The sequence below is a fragment of the Rhincodon typus genome, chromosome 15 (assembly GCF_021869965.1).
Source record: "Rhincodon typus isolate 14 chromosome 15, sRhiTyp1.1, whole genome shotgun sequence".
Taxonomy (NCBI): Eukaryota; Metazoa; Chordata; class Chondrichthyes; order Orectolobiformes; family Rhincodontidae; genus Rhincodon; species Rhincodon typus.
Genome location: NC_063346.1, coordinates 60,157,093 through 60,177,653, shown reverse-complemented (window position 1 = coordinate 60,177,653; position 20,561 = coordinate 60,157,093). Strand labels below are relative to the sequence as shown.

Sequence of the window (20,561 nt, the reverse complement as noted above, 5' to 3'; positions counted from 1 at the left end):
TTGCACAAGAAATTCATTAGCTGTGACCTCAACAAACTGGAAGCTGTACTTAGGGAGATGGATTTTCGAGTTTAAATATATGCATTAGTTATTTTGAAAGAAAAGACTTTTGTTGCTATAATTTGCATATTGTGCCAATGTAAATACTGTGGTGTCTACAAAATCACACTTTCCTTCTGTTGTGACTTTAAATTTACTGGAGAGTTGATCATTATTAGGGATGGTGATGAACTCTTCTAGTTCTGTTTCTGTATGAGTCCACTAACCCATGTGCAAACACAATTACAGAAAGAATTGTTACCGTGTTAATGTACCACCTAATAATTAGTGAGAATGAAAATGTCACACTAAAAATGAAAAAGTACCTTCCACGAGGGGTCCCTCTTCCTCAAGATGATTAAAGTATTCTACGAAAGTACAATATTAAACATGTTCAGTTATTCAATAATGTTTATTCAAAGGAAAGAAATATTTTCACACAATAGAATGGCACACTGTAAACAAAAGCCAGCAGATTGAGAATGATATGTGTTGTACATGAAAAGCATATGAAAGAATGTCAAGATTGCAATGGGAAGAAAGAGCCAAACCAAACAGCGTCTCTGTCACACAAACCTGCTCAATAGGGGCTGCTGCAGTGATTAGCACACTGCAGTGGGAAAAGGGCACCAAACAATGTGAAGCAGTGAGCTTTCACATAGCCACAGCAAAAGTTATGATTTGACAACTAAACATACCTAATAGTCACATCCCTACAATAAATTTAAGGGGAAGCATCACAGATTGGATTACTGCCAGAGACAAAGCTCTAAGGGCTGTTGGTGCAATCCATAAAGAAAGGTGAATTTTGTTACACCTTGTCAAATTGCCCAGGAACTTGCCAACATTTTTCCCACACAATGTATTTGAGAAATTTGAGTATCTTCATGTTCAAAGCCACAAAGAATGAATGGAGACAGAATCAGAGAGGGTCTGAATGAGGATCTCTGAAACAGTTGGCTGTGGTTCTCTGTGGAAGAGCCTGTGTGAAGTAAGGCACTTTGAGAAACAAAGGAGGAAATAATTAACACAATAATCTAGTTTAATAGGAAATGTAAGAATATAAAATTCCTACATTTTACAATCTGACCTATTGATGAAGAATGAAATACTTGCTGAAAATGAAGATTGTGAAGGCTGCTTATGAACCATCCCAGTTTGATCATGGGAGTGGCATTCCTGGGTGGTCTGGAAATGGGACACAGAATAAAACCGGCTAGTAGCTTTAACATGCACCTCAAGCAGGTAGCACTGCCCAGTTGAAGCAAATCCAGGCGGTAGAATTATCCAGGCTGAGATCACCTGATAATCTGCAGTGTTGCTATACGTAGAGGATATCTCACAACTCGCTGTGCTGTTGGTTGGACAATCATACAAACTTGTTAATAAGCAGATTCCACTTGGAATATAGTGATTAGAACATTGACTGAGTTAATAAAATGTTTGGAGTTTTTTGGAGAAAAACATGGGCTTTAAGCAGGAAACCCGGAGATATTTTCTCCTCTTACTTCTCAGGAGTAACACTTTTGAGGTAATAGATCCAGGACATCATACCTCCCATCCCTGCAGAACCCGGGCACGATATGACCAACTTGCCAGTGACAGGATATTTGGAGATACCTGAAGATGCTTCGAAGCTGACAATTACAACGTGGGTTTTCTTACCACGCAGTGTCTCTGAGGGCTTGCAGGCAAATGCCGGATTGTCCACTTGGAAGGAGTAGGTGGTTGTTTGGGGGAAGATATTCTTGAATGGGATGGAAGCAGTAGAACCAGCTCGAACTGAGAAGGGACCCTGAGGTTTTGCAGACAAACACACTCCAAGGAGGGGGACGTTGTACTCGCCTCCAACAGAAGAGTTGACGTTGAGTATTGCTCTGGACTCCCCCAGACAGAAAGGCTCGTAGATCACCTCCACACCCACCTCTGAGCCACCCATCGAGGCCGGTGGGACTGTGATGCTTTTCTCCACCAGGAATTGGGGACTGTCAACCTAAGGGGAGCAATAGTTGAATCAGGTTGTTACATCCAGATCGCAGAGAGCTCAGCAAAGTTACAGGCAATCTGATCAGCAATGCTCAGCAGCATCAGAAATTCCAAATGCAAAAATAAATTGAAATCAAAGCTAAAAATTCAAGTAGGAGCCTTTGGTTCACACACTTTGAATCATTCCAAAGCACACCACCTTACAACCGTTCAACAGCACCTGCAGAAACATGGTTTAAATGCGGAGCACAGCTCCTAATGTGACATTCAGTCAGCATCACTGAGAGGAGCGGGTGAGGGGAGGACACTCACTGAGAAGCAGACAGGCGGTGACACAAGTGAGACACAGGACTTAAACAAGAATAAGACTTTTGCAACTGCATGGATCTCTGTAGGAAGTCAGATTCCAGTAGGCTGTTTGTGTTGCTCTTTTTCTTCTTCGCAGAGACTGTATGAAACAAATTGAGAGCCCTTTCCATGTACTTATAGGTAAATTTTGATGAATAAAGTATATTTTTGAATTAAAAAATGCTTTCCAGTCGATACTTAAGTAGGAGCAAGGCCAAAATAAAAGCAGAGGAACTATGCTTCATTTAGCTAAGTTATGTCTAACAACTCAGGGCCATGATTTACACATCCTGCACCATGTGAGAAATTCTAGGCACTCCTGGATGACCATACTATATGGTGGAGGTGCCTCTGGCTGGAGCAACTCAAGCTCTGGGTTTTGAAGCTTGAATGGCAACTGGAGACACTATGGAGCATTCATGAAGCTGAGAGATTTGTGGATCATGCATTTCAGGACATAGCTACCCCACAGCATTATGAACTGCAGCCAGAGGGAATGGGCTACCACCAGACAGAAGGGTGTATCTCACGAGCAAATCATTTGGGCTTGGAAAATGGCGAGAGTGATGGTTCATCTGAGAGAGCCAGAGGCGGGGCCATGGTACTGAAGGTGGTCCTGCTGGGGGGGTAGGCGGGTGGGATTGGGGAGATGTGTTTGAAGTGTGGAAGGCTTATAATGGTAGAGGCTTCCTCAGTGAGGGGAGTAGAGAGGGGCTTTTGTAGACGTAGATGTGACTCCAGAATGTGATGTTGCCTCCCAGGTACCAGGGTCAAAGATGCTGCAATTCAGCTGCAGCGTATTCTGAAGCAGGGGAGGGTTAGCAGCCGGAGACTGTGCTCCATCTTGGGATCAGTGATATAGGAAGCAAGCAGACTTTAAGGAGTTGCAGGTGAAAATTTCCTCATGGAAATGACATTATGGCAATAACAGAGACTTGGCTTAAGGAGACCGGATGTTGAATACTCCTGGGTGTGAGGTATTTAGAAGAGATTGAAAAGAAAGAAAAGGAGATGGGGTAACAGTACTGGTTAAAGAGGGCACTGCAGTGCTGGAGAAAGAGGATATCTCAGATACTTCAAGAACAGAGTTAACTTGATTACAGCTAAGAAATAAAAAAGGGACAATTACATTGCTCAGTGTAGCCTACGGACCACCAAACAGTGGAAAGGATGTTGAGGAACAAATCCACAGGGAAATCACAGAGAAATGACAACGTTACAGAGGAGTTATAACAAGGGGCTTCAATTTACCAAAATAAAGAGTGGGGCAACTTGTAGTATGAAAGTGAGCAGCAATTGATCCTGGATTACGTGATAGAGAGCTTCCTACAGCAGTATGTGCCCAGTTCATCATGAAAGGGTGCATTATTGGACTTGGTTCTTCGAAGTAAAAATGGACCAAGTGTCAGTGGAGGAATATTTAGCTGGCAGTGACCATAAAATCGTGGGGATAGTGGTGGGGAGTGACGTGCAACCGTCCAGAGTGAGAAAAGTTAATCGATGGAGAGTGGTCTTTACTGGGGCATGAACAGAGCTTGGTAGGAATGACTCAAATGAGAGGCTAGTGGGAAAAATAGTAACCGAGCAGAGAGCTCCTTCAAAGAGGAGATGCTTTGGGTACAAGTCAAGGTATATCCCCTAATAATGGGAAAGGTAGGTCAAACAAATGAAACATAATTAAGAAAAAGATGAAAGATGTGCTTCTGGCAGACAGCAATAAGTAAAGCACACAATGTCCTCAATGTTATTAATAGGGGCATAGCGTACATCAGCAAAGAGGTGATGTTGAACATGTACAAGAAACTTGTTAGATCTCAGGTGGAGTATTGTGTACTGTTGTGGATGCCACATTATAGAAAATGCAAATGTACTGGAGAGAGAGAGGATGGATTGGAGAAGTGGGGACTGCTCTCCCTGGACAGGAGAAGGCTGAGAGGAGATTTGATAGAAGTTTTCAAAATCATGAGGTGGGTGGACAGGGAGAAACTGTTCCCATTCATAAAAGGATCAAGAACGAGAGGGCACTGATATAAAGGTTTCACACTTCTGCAAAATGAGCAAGGATGATGTGGGGAAAGAAAATTTTCACACATTGAGTGGTTTGGATCTAGCTTGCGCTGCCTGGGAATGTGGTGAAGACAGCTTCAAAACTGAGGCATTCAAGAGGGCATTCGATAATTATTTGAGCAGAAACAATATGCAAGGGATGGGAAAAGGCAGGGGATTGGTACTAAGGCATTATAGTCATTTGGAGAGCTGGTGAAAACATGATGACCCTTATGGCTTCCTTCTGTATCAAAACACTTTTGTGATCCATCTGGAACATACCTTACAGAAGTATTCAATTTTCTGGCGGGAGTGGTTTAGGAACTTGGCAGTGAGGGTCTGGCTGCCACCAAAGTTAGTCCGGAAGTGGAGTGGTTTCTCCAGGCCTGCTGGCTTGGCTTTCAGGATCAGATCATAATGATAGAGTCCTAAATCACCGTTGTTTAGTGTAAGGCGCCCTGTGACTTCGCCCACTTTGAGAGGCTGATATTCAAAAGACAGTATACCCTATGGAGAGAAAGGAAAGCAGTACAATTGGACAAAAATCCACCAACAGATCTTAGCAACAGAACATCAACGATGAGAGAGTATATATGATTCAGAATAAGTCAGAACCTTGTGCACTCTCTCAACTTCGCCCAGACCTGCTCCATATCCTCACATCCTCCAGCCTCTATTTTCTGGTGCACAGGCCCATACAAAAGATGCTCATGCAAGTTAGGTTAACATCAGGACTTCTATATTTCTTGCTGCTTGACAGCTCCCAATTTGAATGCTGAATGAGGAACAATCTATGAGACCTTAGGGTTCTGCATTAGGGATGTAGCAGCGACTTTTCCTTGTGCTCTGAGAATGCTACTCTGCAGGACCCCAGTGGGCATAAATAAAAGTCTCAAGTAAACAAATATATTTTTTCCATGTTATTCCAGTCATTTGGTTTGTCTCCAGCACCACCTTATTTTTAATTTTTTGTAATTACCTCTCTGCCTCATTTAATCAGATTATAGGTGACCCCTTTGTTTGTTATTCAGCTGTTGGCATTTTATTCACACCATCTGACACTTTTGATCACCTGCAGAGACTTATTATTTGACACTTGACTCACACTAGTTGTACGATCTTTTTATCTCTCTGCCCTTGATCTGCCAATAAATTCTGTGTCTGTGTGCTTCTCTCTCACTTCACCTGACAAAGGGGTTCTGCTTTGAAAGCTTGTGTTTTCAAATAAACCTGTTGGGCTATAATCTGGTGTCATGAGACTTCTGACTTTGTCCACCCCAGGCAGCACAGTGGCTCAGTGGTTAGCATTGCTGCCTCACAGTGCCAGGGACCTGGGTTTGATTTTACCCTCGGGCGACTGTCCATGTGGAGTTTGCACATTCTCCCTGTGTCTGCGTGGGTTTCCTTCGGGTGCTCTGCTTTCCTCCCACTGTCCAAAGATGTGCAGGCTAGGTGGATTGGCCATGCTAAATTGCCTGTAGTGTTCAGGGATGTGGAGCTTAGGTGGGTTATAGGGGGATGGGTCGGTGTGGACTTGTTGGACAAAGGGCCTGTTTCCACACTGTAGGAATTCTATGATCACCAGCACCTCCACATCATTTTTTTTTCAGGCAGTGACTTAATGAGAGCCCCCTAATATCAAAGTTATAGTGCTTCCCTTTCCCTCATGTAACATAGTTTGATGGCCTGAGGAATCCATCTCTTACAGTCCAATCATCCCAGGCCAAGGTAATGTAGGGGTAGTGGAGAGGACATCTCTGGGGCAGCTGGCAGACCTAAAGGTAGGGATGCTTCTGCACTGGAAGATGCAGCTCCCAGCTACCAATGTGCTCTCCTGCTCAATGTCATTTTTGTAGTATACAAAATTTTTCTCAGGAACACCTCCATTTTGCTTTGGCTATCTCAGAAACATAGAGATCTACAACACAGGAAAAGATCTTTCTATCCGCTGTGTCACGCCAGCCAAAAACAATCAGCTGACTAGTCACTTGGCCCATATATTTTGGCATCACAAGTGCACATCTAAATACTTTTTGAATGCTATGAGGGTTTCTGCCTCTCCCACCCTTAGAGGTAGTGAATTCCAGATCGTTATGATCTTCTGGGTAAGAAGTTTTTTCTCGCGTCTCTTTTAAACCTCTGTCCCTTACTTTAAATCTATGCCCATGGTCAGTGGTTCCTTCATCAAGGGGAATAATTCCTTCCTGTCTATCCTGTAAATGCCGTCATAATTTTACATCTCAATCATGTCCCCTCTCAATTTCCAGTTCTCTAAAGAAAACAACCCCAGTCCATCCAATCTCATTTCATATCTGAAATTCTCCCGCCCAGGCAACATCCTGATGAATCTCCTCTGCACCCTCTCCAGTGCTATCACATTCCTCCTATAATGCAGATTCCAGACCTGCACATAATGCTCTAACTGTTACGTAACTAACATATTATACTGTTCCAACATAACATCCCCGCCCTTTAACTCTTTACCTGAGCTAATAAAGGCAAGTATATCTTCTTAACCACTTTATCCAGCTGTCCTGATACCTTAAAGGATTGGTGTACTTGCATACCAAGGTCCCTCTGATCCTCAGTGCTTCCCAGAGTCCTACTATTCATTGTGCATTCCCTTGCCTTGTTTGTCCTGCTTTAGTGTCTTACTTCACATCTATCAGATTGAATTCCGCTTGCCACTGATCAACTCATCTGACCGGCCCATCAATATCCTCCAGTAATTTCAAGCTAACCACCTCATTATTTACTGTCCCACCAGCTTTTGTATCATCTGCGAACTTACTGATCTACCCTCCTACATTCAAGTCTAAAACATTTATAAAGAACAAACAGCAAAGGCCACAACACTGACCCCTGTGGGACCTCATTAGACACAGACTTCCAGCTGGAAGAACACCCCTCAACCATCAGCCTCTGCTTCCTGCCACTCAGCCAATTCTAGATCTAATCTGCCAAATTTCCTTGGAACCCATGGGCCCTTACCTTTGTAATCAGTCCCCTATGTGGAACATTATCAAAAGCCTTGCTGAAGTCTAAGTAGACTACATCAAAATTGTTGCCCTCATCTCCATACCTGTCACCTCTTCGAAAAGTTCAGTCAAGTTGGATAGAGGTGATCTTGCCTTCACAAAACCAAACTGACTGCTCTTAACTAATCCCTGCCTCTTCAAATGCACATTAATTCTATCCCTCAGAATTGCTTCCAATTGTTTCCACATAACCAAGGTTATCCTGCATTCTCCAGAACCTGATGGAAACATTCCTCATGGTTTCATTCCTGAAGACCAGTTGGGTAGATGTGAACTAAAATCAATGCAGAAATGAGCCAATCTGAGGTCTCCTTGATAATATACCTCCTCTGGCTTGGTGCCAGCTGGATTTGCTTGGTATATATGTGGCAATGATGTTACTTGCCACTAATCAGCCTGTCTGGATATTGTCCAAGTGTTGCTGCGCATTTGGGCACAGACTCCTTCAGTATTTGAGGAGTCGTGAATGGCGCTGAACATTGTGTTATCATCAGCGAACATCACCACTCTTGACCTTATGATGGATAGAAGGTCATTGATAAAGCTGCATAAGATGGCTCTATTCCATACCATATAGCTACTAGGCTCCAGTCAGAAATAAAGTACATACAAATTCACATTTGCTGCAATCCAGCAAGAAGGCTTTAATCCAAAGAAGCTAAAACAAGTCTGACTGAGCTCACAAACCTGGCTGATGACTCACCAGTGCTCACATAACTCACATCTTAAAGGGACACCGTCCCAATATAACATACCCAACTACGATACAATACAAAGTCAGAAGTCACACGACACCAGGGTATAGTCCAGTAGGTTTATTTGACATCATAAGCTTTTGGAGCACTACTCCTTCATCTGGTGAAGTGACTTCACCTGACGAAGGGGCAGTGCTCCGAAAGCTTGTGATTTCAGATAAACCTGTAGGGCCATAACCTGGTACTGTGTGACTTCTGACTTTGTCCATCCCAGTCCAACACTGGCACCTCCACATTACAACAATGATACACAACAGACTGGGCCTAGGACACCCTGAGGAAATCCTGGAAAGATGTCCTGGAGCTGAGATGACTGCCCTCCAACAACCACAAACATTTTTCTTTGTGGCAGGTATTACTCGAACCAGCAGAGAGTCTTCTCCCTAATTCCCATTGATTCCAGTTTTGCTTGAGCCCTTTGCTAGCACATTCAGTACAGCTGATTGTCTTCTAAATAATCAAAACTAGCTGAATGTGCATTGTGATGTGAAACTCAGTCAAGCACATCTTCAGCTGCTTTGCTCTAGACTTACAGAATACACAATAGTGTGATAGTTTCAGCACAAGACATTAGAATTCGACTCCAGTGCAACTTGAATAGAATACCTCAACCTGCAGTATAATAATAGCTCGCTGCCCTGATGTCCCAGCTCCCCGTTGAGTTTGCCCGCTGCACTTACCTTTGCCTGTGGTGGGACAATGAGCTGCGTCGGGAGAGAGATATCTGTGATTTTACATTCTGTGGTGAATATAGTTGGGACAGTCAACGGATTCTCAACCTCCACTGTCCCAGAAGTGCTCTGGCGAACCGGAGCCACCAACTCTATGGTGCCATTCAGACCAGGAGATGTGGATTTAATGTTAACGACATAGTAAAGGTATTCCTGAGTAGTCTCATTACGGAAGGTCACCTGTGGAGGCAGATTATTAGGATCTTTCGGCATTTTATTCAGTAACATCTATTAGACACATCCTGTACTTTTGGTAGGCATTTAGATACACTGGCCCAATCCTATGTGACTCCTCTGAGAATGATAGTTCTCTGAACTCTGGAGAGTATAAATCGCATCTATTTAAAATTTCCCAAATACAATCTAAGAAAAAACATAAACTGGGATAACAAATTCAGAAGCCAATTTCTTTGAATTCTCCACCAGAGTGTCTTATTACGTTCTCACCATCACATCTGAAGAATATATTTAATTCTACACGTTATCCTCCCAGAAACATTGCTATGAATGCAACATTAATCAGGTTGGCACTATTGAGCAGAAATGACTGCAGAAAATCATGGAAGTGACAGATGCCAAAGAGAAAACGATTGGAGTGATAAGTGTTTCAGCAATCCTTAAGTGTTGGATTTATGTGGATTATCTATGTTAAATATGGCAAGAGATGAGTGAATCCTCAAGGGAATGGCCCTTATCAACTGTTTGCAGCTGTGGTTCCCTCTGGTCTCTCAGTGGATTTTATCATCCATATTCACAGCCTGTGTCTTCTTTTCTACATGATATTGGGGTATGACCACTGACCAAATTCCATGTTTGTATGAATATGTTTCATCAGGGGCAAACAACAAAGTCCAAGGTTCTTCTTGAGGATAGGATTACCTATTTCTTACAACATACTCAGCTAACTGTAACTTGTTGAATCTAGGCCAAGTCTGACACAGTTCACTAATGATTACCTATGGCAGCAACAACAGATGGGTCTCAGTTGCAGGTTTCCCATTTCCCAATGAAAAAGAGCATTGAGCAGGATGTAATAGTCCTAGTTGCTGAATATATCACATTTATCAAGCTATATTTGGCCTTCTTTCAGCTGTATTTTTCTTAGTTATATCTGTCATTTAAAGTGTAATTTCTAGTTTATTATTGGCTATGATTTATCTAACTTAATGATTCTGGGTCTTAGATTGTAGGAGATTACCTAAGACTATATTTAGTGTGTGCTTTGTGTGACTCATGGATATAATAAAAAAAATCTTGTTTACACGGAATCTGGTTTCATTCCTTTAGTAAATAACTACATTTCGGATTTATTTCTCGAAAAAAAATCCCTACTGAGATTGTAACACCTTCACCACCTTAGGCGACTCCAAGTGCTTTGCAACCAGTTAGGTATGTTGTTATTTTATAGTCATTATTGAAACATCAGAAACACAGAAGCTAATTCCACATTATTCCACAAATGGTACCAATACATGAAAATTGATTTTATTGATGTTGATTAAGTGAAAAATATTTGCCAGGATATTGGGGAGAACTCCTCTGCTCTTCTTCAAATAGTGCCATGCAATCTTTCACTTCCAATTGAGAGGGCAGATAGAGTCTCAATGATATCTTGTCTGAATGGGCAGAACCTAATGTAGTACTTCTTCAGTACTGCACTGGGAGGATCAACCCAGGCTCATTTCTAGAGTGGGATATCTTCCACAACATGCTGGGAGAAGAGGACGCTTGTACCTTGAGAAGCCATGAGCACAGATCAGCAACTTTGAGAAGGAAAGAGAAAAGTATGCAGCAAAAAGTGTTTAATTACAGTTATTGGGGTTTCTAAGGCCACTAACATGGACATTTAACACATAATGTATAAACATACAGTGGTAGCTTCATAACTGGATCATGACAGGGAATGTCAATCAAGGAATTGTGAGCCTATGCTTTCCTATTCATTGTATTGCTCAGAAGAAGATAACTTGTAGGTTGGAATGTCCTCTCCTAAAATCTTTGCAAGCTTTGTTCCAGTTGTGTAATCAACTCACCACAAGGGATTATATATGCTCGGGAATTATAACTCCACAATGCGCATCTTACACTTAGGGCTTTTGGAAAGTGCTGGGAACCTGCAGAGAAGATTTCACTAGAATCCTGGAATCTGTCTATGCTCCACTTTGAGTCACACAGCACAGAAGACCATTCAGTTCAGTGTGCCTGTGCTGGAGTGATGAAGCTAATCCCATTCCCCTGCTCTATACAGATTGCCCTACAATATTTTTCCCTTCAAGTTATTATCTAATTGCCTTTTGAAACTTGTTTCTGAATCTGTTCCCACCACTTTTTCAGCTAGTGCATGCTGGATCGTAACAGATCACTGCACAACCTACACCTTTCTCCTCTGGTACTTTTGGCAGTTACCTTTAATGAAGTTCCTTCAGGGGTTATCAAATCTCACATCAACATCCTTCATAACTTCGAGGACTACTTTTACATTTCTCCTTCACCTGCTTCTGCTCAAAGAAGAACAGCTCTCTCCCCCTGCTTATCTGCCAACCTCCTATAAACTGTAGCATAGAGCAGCAGTGATTCTCCCACCTTTACTGAGATGATTGCTTCCTTGTAGGTGAAGAAAGTGAGCCTGTACTCCCGCCTGGAAGACCCAGGAACATCGATATAGTCAAGTCCTTTCAACGTGGTGGTGCTCTCCAGTCTTTCGGGCTTGATCTGGTCCATGGTAGCTCGGAATCTACATTATTACATTACAACAGTCAGCATAGTTCTGAACAGTAGCAACGGTTGGAACACACAGGGACAATCTGCCCCCAGAAATCCCCAGATCACCCTGGAAAATCCACCACAGGGTGACCAATCAGAGCAAAATACATCCCCATATTTGGAATGGGATGAAGTGTTGAGGAGCCACTCTAACAAACACAGGCCAGTTTTCTCCCATGCTTTCTGCCGAAAGGCTCTCTAGTGAACTTATCAGCAACAAATCCGGTAGATAAACAGCCTGTGATTGGAGGAGTAATGAACAAACACGAAAGTCCGTAGCTGGTATTGAGTGAATCAGCAGGGTGTCAGGGATTTGGGGCTGGAAGTCTGAGGGGGAGAGAACTGGGTCTTTGGGGTGGGTGGTGGAAGTCATGAGAGTGATGTTGGGGGTGTGTGAGAGCTGCAGCCAGGATAGGTGACTCCAGGAATGTTGAGGGCAGGAATACATTTGTGGTTGCAAAATATATGTGTGGGGGCTGAGGGGAATGAGGCTGCAAGAAGTGTGAAAGAAGAGAATGGGAATGCAAACAGGCTGTGGAGGGAGGTTGCAAAGGTGGGAGAGCAGTCTTACACTTCAAGAAAGCTCCACTCAGCTAATTGGGATCTTAGAAAACTTCAAATCACTGAGGTAATGACTTCCTTGCAAATACATGTGGAATCTTTAGAGCTTTGCAAATTCATGATTTACCAAATTGGAAAAATGTGGTGGATTTTACTGCAATGAAGTTGTTAAATTTAAATCTGAGATTGAGATCCAAGGTGCAATAAATAAATAAAGCTGTAATTGCCAAGTTAGAGTGTTCCAACTTTGTGCATGTGTGATAGAAATACAATAGCTGTGACCTCACCAATCTGTGGAAAGTGTGTTTAGGGTATTGGCTTTCCATATGTCAAAATATGGACCAGTTATTTTGGAAAAAAAAATAGCTTGTTCAATTACACCTGTTGTCTTGAACCAATTTAATACTCTAGTGTCCAGGAAATCAATGCTTTATTTATAAGCCGTGGCTTTGAATTCAGTGGAGAGTTGATTAATTATTGAGGAATTATTTCTAATTCTGCTCCTGTGTGAATACTCCTTATGTCAACACAAATACAAGAGATATTATTACCATAGGACTACATCACATAATAAATGAGTCAGTGAGAATGAAAAAGTAGCCCTTGAGAAAATCCCAAGTAGGGTCCTTGATAAAGGACACTTATTTGGACCTTCTCTGGAATAGTGTAGTGCATTTAACATCATCTGTAATACCCTCCTCGACACACATTTTCTTTTGCTAAATTCTTTCCTCCTCCACTCCCCACTTTTATCAGGATAGTGTTCCAAGGTGCCAATAGCTCTCCATATCCCATCCATGTGCCAACCTGGATGGTGAGTACTAGTCAAATGTCTGACTAGACACATGTGCTCTCAGCAGAAGTTATTCAACATTGATCAGAGACCCTCAACCTCAAAGCAGAAGAGCTTGAACTACAGAATTTAATTGAAATGAATGAGGCTTTTTGTCACACGTTTTCACATGGACACAGTGAAGAGTTTACAAGTTGCTCACAGTGTCATGTTAGGTACAAAGGTACCTAGGTACAGAATCTTAAGTCCAAAACAGAAAAGTAAGGAAAACAAAGTTTAAAAAATTAAACATTGCAGTCTTTCTTATATTACAACCTCCTTGCCAGTTTCTTTGATGGGATCAGCTCATTCAGCACAGATAAGGATCAAACCTTAGGCCTCAGAATTACCATGACTTAACCTGGGTGGTACATATACACCCAAAGACATAAATAGAATGGCGAGATACAATAGCACATCTGGGATCATCTCTATCAGGCCTCGCTCCAGTCAATGGTAAGAGTTTTGTTATGTTAGTGTTGGTATCACTTTCAAAAATCAAACTGCTGTAAAGAGTTAGAATCAGTGCTAATCCTTCCTGTTAATATTTTGTAAGCTGGCTCCACCTTTCTGCTGCTTGAACTGTGATTGGGAAGTGTACGGACCATGTTAGTGTCGAGTGATGAGCTGAAAATCAGGGCAGGACTTATACGCTTAATGGTAAAGTCGTCAGGAGTGCTGCCGAACAAAGGGACTTTGGAGTGCAGGTTCACAGTTCCTTGAAGTTGGAGTCACAGGTTGACAAGGTAGTGAAGAAGGCTTTTGGTTTGCTTGCCTTTATTAGTCAGTGCATTGAGTATAGGAGTTGAGATGTCATGTTGTGGCTGTCCTGGACATTGATTAGGCCACTTTTGGAATACTGCATTCAATTCTGGTCTCCTTGCTATGGGAAAGATGTTGTTAAAATTGAAAGAGTGCAGAAAAGATTTACAAGGATGATGTCAGCGTTGGTGGATTTGAGCTATCAGGAGAAGCTGAATAGGCTGGGGCTATTTTCCCTGGAGTGCGCAGGCTGAAGGGTTAATTTATAGAGGTTTATAAAATCGTGAGGGGCATGGATTGGGTGAATAGCCAAGGTCTTTTTCCTAGGGTAGGGGAGTCCAAAATTAGACGGCATAAAGGTTTAAGGTGAGTGCAGAAAGATTTAAATTGGACCTAAAGGGCAATCTTTTCATGCAGAGGTGGTGTGTTTGTGGAATGCGCTGCCAGAGGAAGTGGTGAAGGCTGGTACAATTTCAACATTTAACAGGCATCTGGATGGGTATATGAATAGGAAGGGTTTACAGGGATATGAGCCAAATGCTGGCAGATGGAACTAGGTTAGTTTAGGATATCTGGTCAGCATGGACAAGTTGGACCGAAGGGTCTGCCTCTGCGCTGTACATCTCTATGACTCTAGGTGATATCCTGACCAAAAGACATCAAGGAATATCCTAAGGGTTCCACTGCAATTTTTGAATTTGCAATGGGTTAAATTTCAGATAGTTTAGCAGTTAGGTAGAGCTAAGTCTAAATGCATGTAGAGTCACTGACCTTTTATTCATTCATTCATTCATTCATGGGACGTAGGGATCACTGGCTAGACCAGCATGTAATGCACATCCCCAGTTAGAACATAGAACATAGAACAGTACAGCACAATACAGGCCCTTCGGCCCATGATGTTGTGCCGACCTATTGTCCTACTAAGATCAATCTACTCTGCATACCCTACATTTTACTATCCTCCATGTGGCTATACAAGAGTCGCTTAAAAGTCTCTAAAGTATCTGACTCCACTACCACTGCTGGCAGCGCATTCCTCACGCCCACCACTCTCTGTGTAAAGAACCTACCTCTGACATCTCCCCTATATCTTCCTCCAATCACCTTAAAATTATGCCCCCTCGTAATGGTCATTTCAGCCCTGGGAAAAAGTCTCTGACTATCCACTCTATCTTTGCCTCTCAGCATCTTGTAAACCTCTATGAAGTCACCTCTCATCCTTCTTCGCTCAAATGAAAAAAGCGCTAGCTCTCTCAACCTTTCCTCATAAGACCTGCCCTCCAGTCCAGGCAGCATCCTGGTAAATCTCCTCTGCACCCTCGCTAAAGCTTCCACATCCTTCCTATAATGAGGTGACCAGAACTGAACACAATATTCCAAGTGTGGTCTAACCAGAGTTTTATAGAGCTGCAGCATAACCTCACGGCTCTTAAACTCAATTCCCCTGCCAATGAAAGCGAACACACTATATGCCTTCTTTACAACCCTATCAACTTGGGTAGCAACTTTGAGGGACCTATGGACATGGATCCCAAGATCCCTCTGTTCCTCCACACTGTGGAGAATCCTGCCATTAACTCTGTATTCTGCATTCAAATTTGACCTTCCAAAATGAATCACTTCGCACTTTTCTGGGTTGAATTCCATCTGCCACTTCTTTGCCCAGGTCTGCAACCTGTCAATGTCCCGTTGCAACTTACAGCAGCCCTCCAGGCTGTCCATAACTCCACCAACCTTCGTGTCATTGGCAAACTTATTAACCCACCCTTCCACTTCCTCATCCAAGTCATTGATAAAGATCACAAAGAGCCGAGGTTCCAGAATAGATCCCTGCAGATCCCTGCAGTCACCGAGCTCCAGGCTGAATACTTTCCATCTACTACCACTCTCTGTTTTCTATTGGACAGCCAGTTTTGTATCCAGTCAGCCAAATTTCCCAGAATCCCATGTCTCCTTACTTTCTGAATGAGCCTACCATGTAGAACCTTATTGAATGCCTTGCTAAAATCCATGTACACCACATCCACTGCTCTACCTTCATCGATGTGTTTTGTCACATCCTCAAAGAATTCAATAAGGCTTGTGAGGCATGACCTGCCCCTCACAAAGTCATGCTGACTACTTCTAATCAAACTGTGCTTTTCCAAATAATCATAAATACTATCTCTCAGAATCCTCTCCAATAATTTTCCCACCACAGAAATAAGACTGACCAGTCTGTAACTTCCAGGATTATCCCTATTCCCTTTCTTGAACAAGAGAAAATGACATTTGCCACCCTCCAATCTTCTGGTACTACTCCAGTTGGCCTTGAAAAGGTGGTGATGAGCTGCCTTATTGAACTGCTGCAGTATATTTGCTGTAGGCATGTCCACAATGCAGTTAGGGAATGAGTGCCAGGATTTTGATTCAGCAACACTGAAAGAATGGCAATATATTACCAAATCAGAATTGTCTGCATGTCTTGGAGGGGAAATTGAAGGTGATGTTCCGATATATCTACTGCCTTTGTTTTTCTCAATGGTGACGATCGTGAGTTTGGAAGGTTTGGAAGAATTTCTGTATCCTGTACATAGAATACACTGCTGCAACTGAGCATTGGTGGTGGAAGGATTGAATGTTTGTGGATCTGGTGCCAGTTAATGGTGGTTTCATCCTGGATAGCACCGAATTTCTTGAGTAGAGAGTAAGTAGAGAGTATTAACATCATATGTGCTGTTGTAGCCATGAAATTTATATGGCTAGTCCTGTTCACTTTGTAATCAATGGTAATGCATAGGATGTTGTTTGTGAGAGAATTCAGTGATGGTAATGCCATTGAAAGTCACTGGGATGATGGTTAGATTCTGTCTTGTTGGAGATGCTGAATGTGGTGCAAATGTTCCTGGCCACATTTCAGACCAAGCCTGGACATTGTCCAAGAGTTGCTACATTTGGCCATGGACTGCCTCAGTATGAAGTGTCACAAATGATGCTGAATGCTGCAATCATCAGCGATCATCCTCACTTTTAACATGCTGATGGAGGGAAGATATTTGAAGAAGCAGCTGAAAATGACTGGGCCTTCTGTGAGGAACTCTGGCAGAAATGGGCTAGAGCTGATCCCCAATAACCACAAGCATCTTTCTGTGTGCCAGGTATGGCTCCAACCAACAATCAGGTTTCTTCATTGACCTCAGTCGAAAGTGGCCTCGATGTTAAGGGCTGTCACTCTCACCTCACCTCTGGAATTTAGATCTTTCGTCCATGTTTGAGCAAAGTCTGTAATGAGGTCCGGAGCTGAGCGGCCCTGGCGGAGCCCAAACTGAGTGTCACTGAGCAGGTTATTGCTGAGCAGCTGCTGCTTGATAACGCTGTTGATGACACTTTCCATCACTTTATGGATGATTGAGAGTAGACTGATGGGACGGTAATTAGCCTGGTTGGATTTGCCCTGCTTTTTGGGTATAGGACATACCTAGGTAATTTTCTACACTGTTGGGTAGATGCCAGAGTTGTAATCATACTGGAAGTGCTTGGCTAGGTGAGCAGCAAGTTCTGGAGCACAAGTCTTCAGTACTATTGCCAGAATGTTGTCAAGGTCCTTAGCCTTTGCAGTATCCAGTGCCTCCTACTAATTCTTAATATCAGATAGTGTGAATCAAATTGGCTCAAGGCTGGTATCTGTGATGCTGGAGACCTTTGGATGAGGCCAAAATGGATCATCCACTCAGCACTTTCAGCTGAAGACTGTTGCAATGTTTCAGTCTTATTTTTTGCACTGATTGGGCTCCTCTTTCATTGAGGATAGGGATATTTATGGAATCTCTTCCTCCATTGAGTTGTTTCATTGTTCCTCTACCATTTGTGACCAAATGTGGCAGAACTGCAGAGCAATGTGAAATCGGTTGCTTGTTGCTTGGCATGCAAGTAGTCCTGCTGGTAGCTTCACCTGGTTGCCACTTCATTTTTAGGTATACTTGATGCTGCTCATGGCATGCCCACTCATACTCTCCATTGAACCACAGTTGATCCCTTGGCTTGATGGGTGCCAAATCTTGAGTTTCTAAATCTGTTTGAAGTCTACCTAATCCAGCAGAGAGATAGTGCCAAACAACATGATGGAGTGTATCTTTAGATTGAAGGCGGGACTTTATCCCTACAAGGACTGTTTGGTGGTCACTCTTATCGATACTGTCATGGATATATGTATGTATGGCTGGCAGATTGATAAGGATGAGGTCAAGTATGTTTTTCCCTTTTGTAAGTTGCCTCACCACTTGCCACAGACCCAGTCCAGCAGCTATGTTGTTTAGGACCCAACCAGCTCAATTAGTAGTGCTGCTGCTGAGTGCTCTTGGTGATGTGCATTGCAGTCTCCCACTCAGACTACATTCTGCATCCTTGCCACCATCAGCACTTCTTCCAAGTGTTGTTCAACATGGAGGAGTACCCATTCATCAGCCGAGGGAGGACAGTACATGGTAATCAGCAGGAGGTTTCTTTGCCCGTGTTTAATCTGAAGTCACGAGACTTCATGGAGTCCAGAGTCAATGTTGAACATTCCCAGGGAAATTCCCTCCTAACAGTATACCACTGTGTCTCCACTTCGGCTGCGTCTGTCCTGCTGGTGAGATGGGAAATATCCAGAAATGGTGATGGTGGTGTCTGGGACATTGTCTGTAATGTATGATTCCATCAGTATATTGATGTCAGCTGTTGCTTGACTAGTCTGTGAGACAGCTCTCCCAATTTTGGCACTAGCCCCCAGATATTAGTACGAAGGACTTTGCAGGGTCAACAGGACTGTTTTTGCTGTTGACTAATCTGGTGCCTTGGTCGATCCTGCGTAGTCCGTCTGGTTTCATTTTTATTTAAACAGTTTCCAGTGATTGCTGGAACTGAGTTGAACATTTCAGAGGACAGTTGTGGCTCTGGAATCACATGAGGACCAGACCGGGTAAGAATGGCATGTTCCTTCCTTAAAGGATGTTAGTGAACCAGATGGACATCATTAGATTTAATTCCAGATATACAATTTCACAATCTATTGTGGTGGGATTCAAACCTTATTCTGATTCTTCGACCAGCAATAATACCACTTGGCCACCACCTCCATAGGCCAATTTATTTTTCTTTTTTCTCTATATCCTTACACATAACTGAATGGGTGTTTTTTTCACCTGATAACCACTGCCAGTAAGTCGCCTGCATTTTCCAATTGATTCATTTACATAGAATCATGGAATCCCTAAAGTGCAGATAGAGACCATTTGGCCCATTGAGTCTGCACTGACCCTCTGAAGGGTGACCCACACCCTCCACAGGAGATTTCGGGATGAGGGGAGGTTGGATGTGAGAAAGTGCATTAGGAACACACCATCATACTCTTTGGTACCAGCCATGTCATTTCATGACGGTCAGCACTGTCTTCTTCTTGGAGCTGAGGGAGTGTGTCCATGGTTGTTTCTTAAGGGGTTGCTGTCTGTGCTTAGGCATTGTCTTGTACTGTGTGCCAGTAAGTATGGTGCAATCAGTTTGGGTTTAATGCCTGCTACAGTTGAATAGTGGCACATTGAACTGTGGGATGGGAGTGTGTGGGTTTCAACAATGGGAAGCATAACAAGGTGAGGTAAGGCTATGAATGTGAACTATGAATAATGCCAATGGAGACTAATGGTAGGTGAGCGCTAGGGGTCTGGTGAATGAAGCAGTGTGAAGGGTCAGCAGTTCCTTTGCAAAGATAGGAAATGCAAAGTTGAACTCGCTGACATTGACCATCCATGAGAAGACATTGAACTTGTTGTTAGCACTGTGGATTACTCTGGCACTGACCACAGAACAACAGATAATGCCTGACTCTCTGAGTGTTTCCTAGAGTTTCTTTCATATTTCAGGTGTCCAGCATTTATGACAATTTTGATTTTGTGTCAAAATCAGTCACTTTCCTATTATTCTCTGTGGGAGTTTCCTGTGTGTAAGATTACCACATGACAACACTGATCACACTTCACAAGAACATCACTCTGATGATTTGAGGTTGTGAAAAGCACTGAATAAATGCAAACTTCTTTTTCTTTCATGTGGGTGAAAGCAGCTGAGCAGTAAAATAGTTGACATGGGATAATATTGTACACCTTCTCCAAATATGCAACATCACTGGAACCACCAAAGGAACACACACTGTGTGCACTCTGGTGTCTGGAAGTGAGTTAGTAGCAGACAGTGATGAGGGAATAGAATTGAAAAGGGTTTGCAAAGAAAAAACAAGCATACAATGCAATGAAAGAATGTAACAATAATGAGGCAGATAAAACAGTAAACTCAGTAAAATGACACCAAGTTGCAAACTGAAATCTAAAACCTGAAATACATCTGAGAGAAATTGATTCCTGTAGGTCAGGACATTCAATCACACTCAAACAGCATTATCAGTGAGGAAGTGACAGCAGGCCATAACATCCAGATGTGAAGTTTTAACAAGTTGCAAAAATCCCAAGATCAATCACAGCAACGTGCTCGTTATAGAGTTGACACTGAGACAAAGGAGAGATGGGTAAAAGCTTGGTCAAAAAGGTTGGCTTAAAGGAGCATTGGAAAGGAAGAGAGAGAGAGAATTATAGTAAAGGAGTATGGGGTGAGAGAGAGAGAGATACAGTAAGGGAGGGGGGGAGAGGAAGAGAGATACAGTGCGTGAGAAAGACTCACAGTGTGAAGG

The 20,561-nt window shown here is 42.8% G+C and overlaps 1 protein-coding gene across 1 annotated transcript in view; it reads right to left on the bottom strand.

The window, feature by feature from the left end:
* Nucleotides 1-494: 494 nt before the first annotated feature.
* The window catches only part of hydin (HYDIN axonemal central pair apparatus protein), a 677,137-nt gene continuing 657,070 nt past the window's right edge, over nt 495-20,561 (bottom strand). Inside the window, exons 82-85 of the mRNA XM_048605579.1 lie at nt 11,527-11,677; nt 8,893-9,123; nt 4,702-4,926; nt 495-2,032 (exon numbers count right to left, since the gene is read on the bottom strand). Of these exons, the coding sequence (XP_048461536.1) occupies nt 1,544-2,032; nt 4,702-4,926; nt 8,893-9,123; nt 11,527-11,677 (1,096 nt within the window). The 3' untranslated portion in view covers nt 495-1,543. The remainder of the gene's footprint in view (nt 2,033-4,701; nt 4,927-8,892; nt 9,124-11,526; nt 11,678-20,561) is intronic.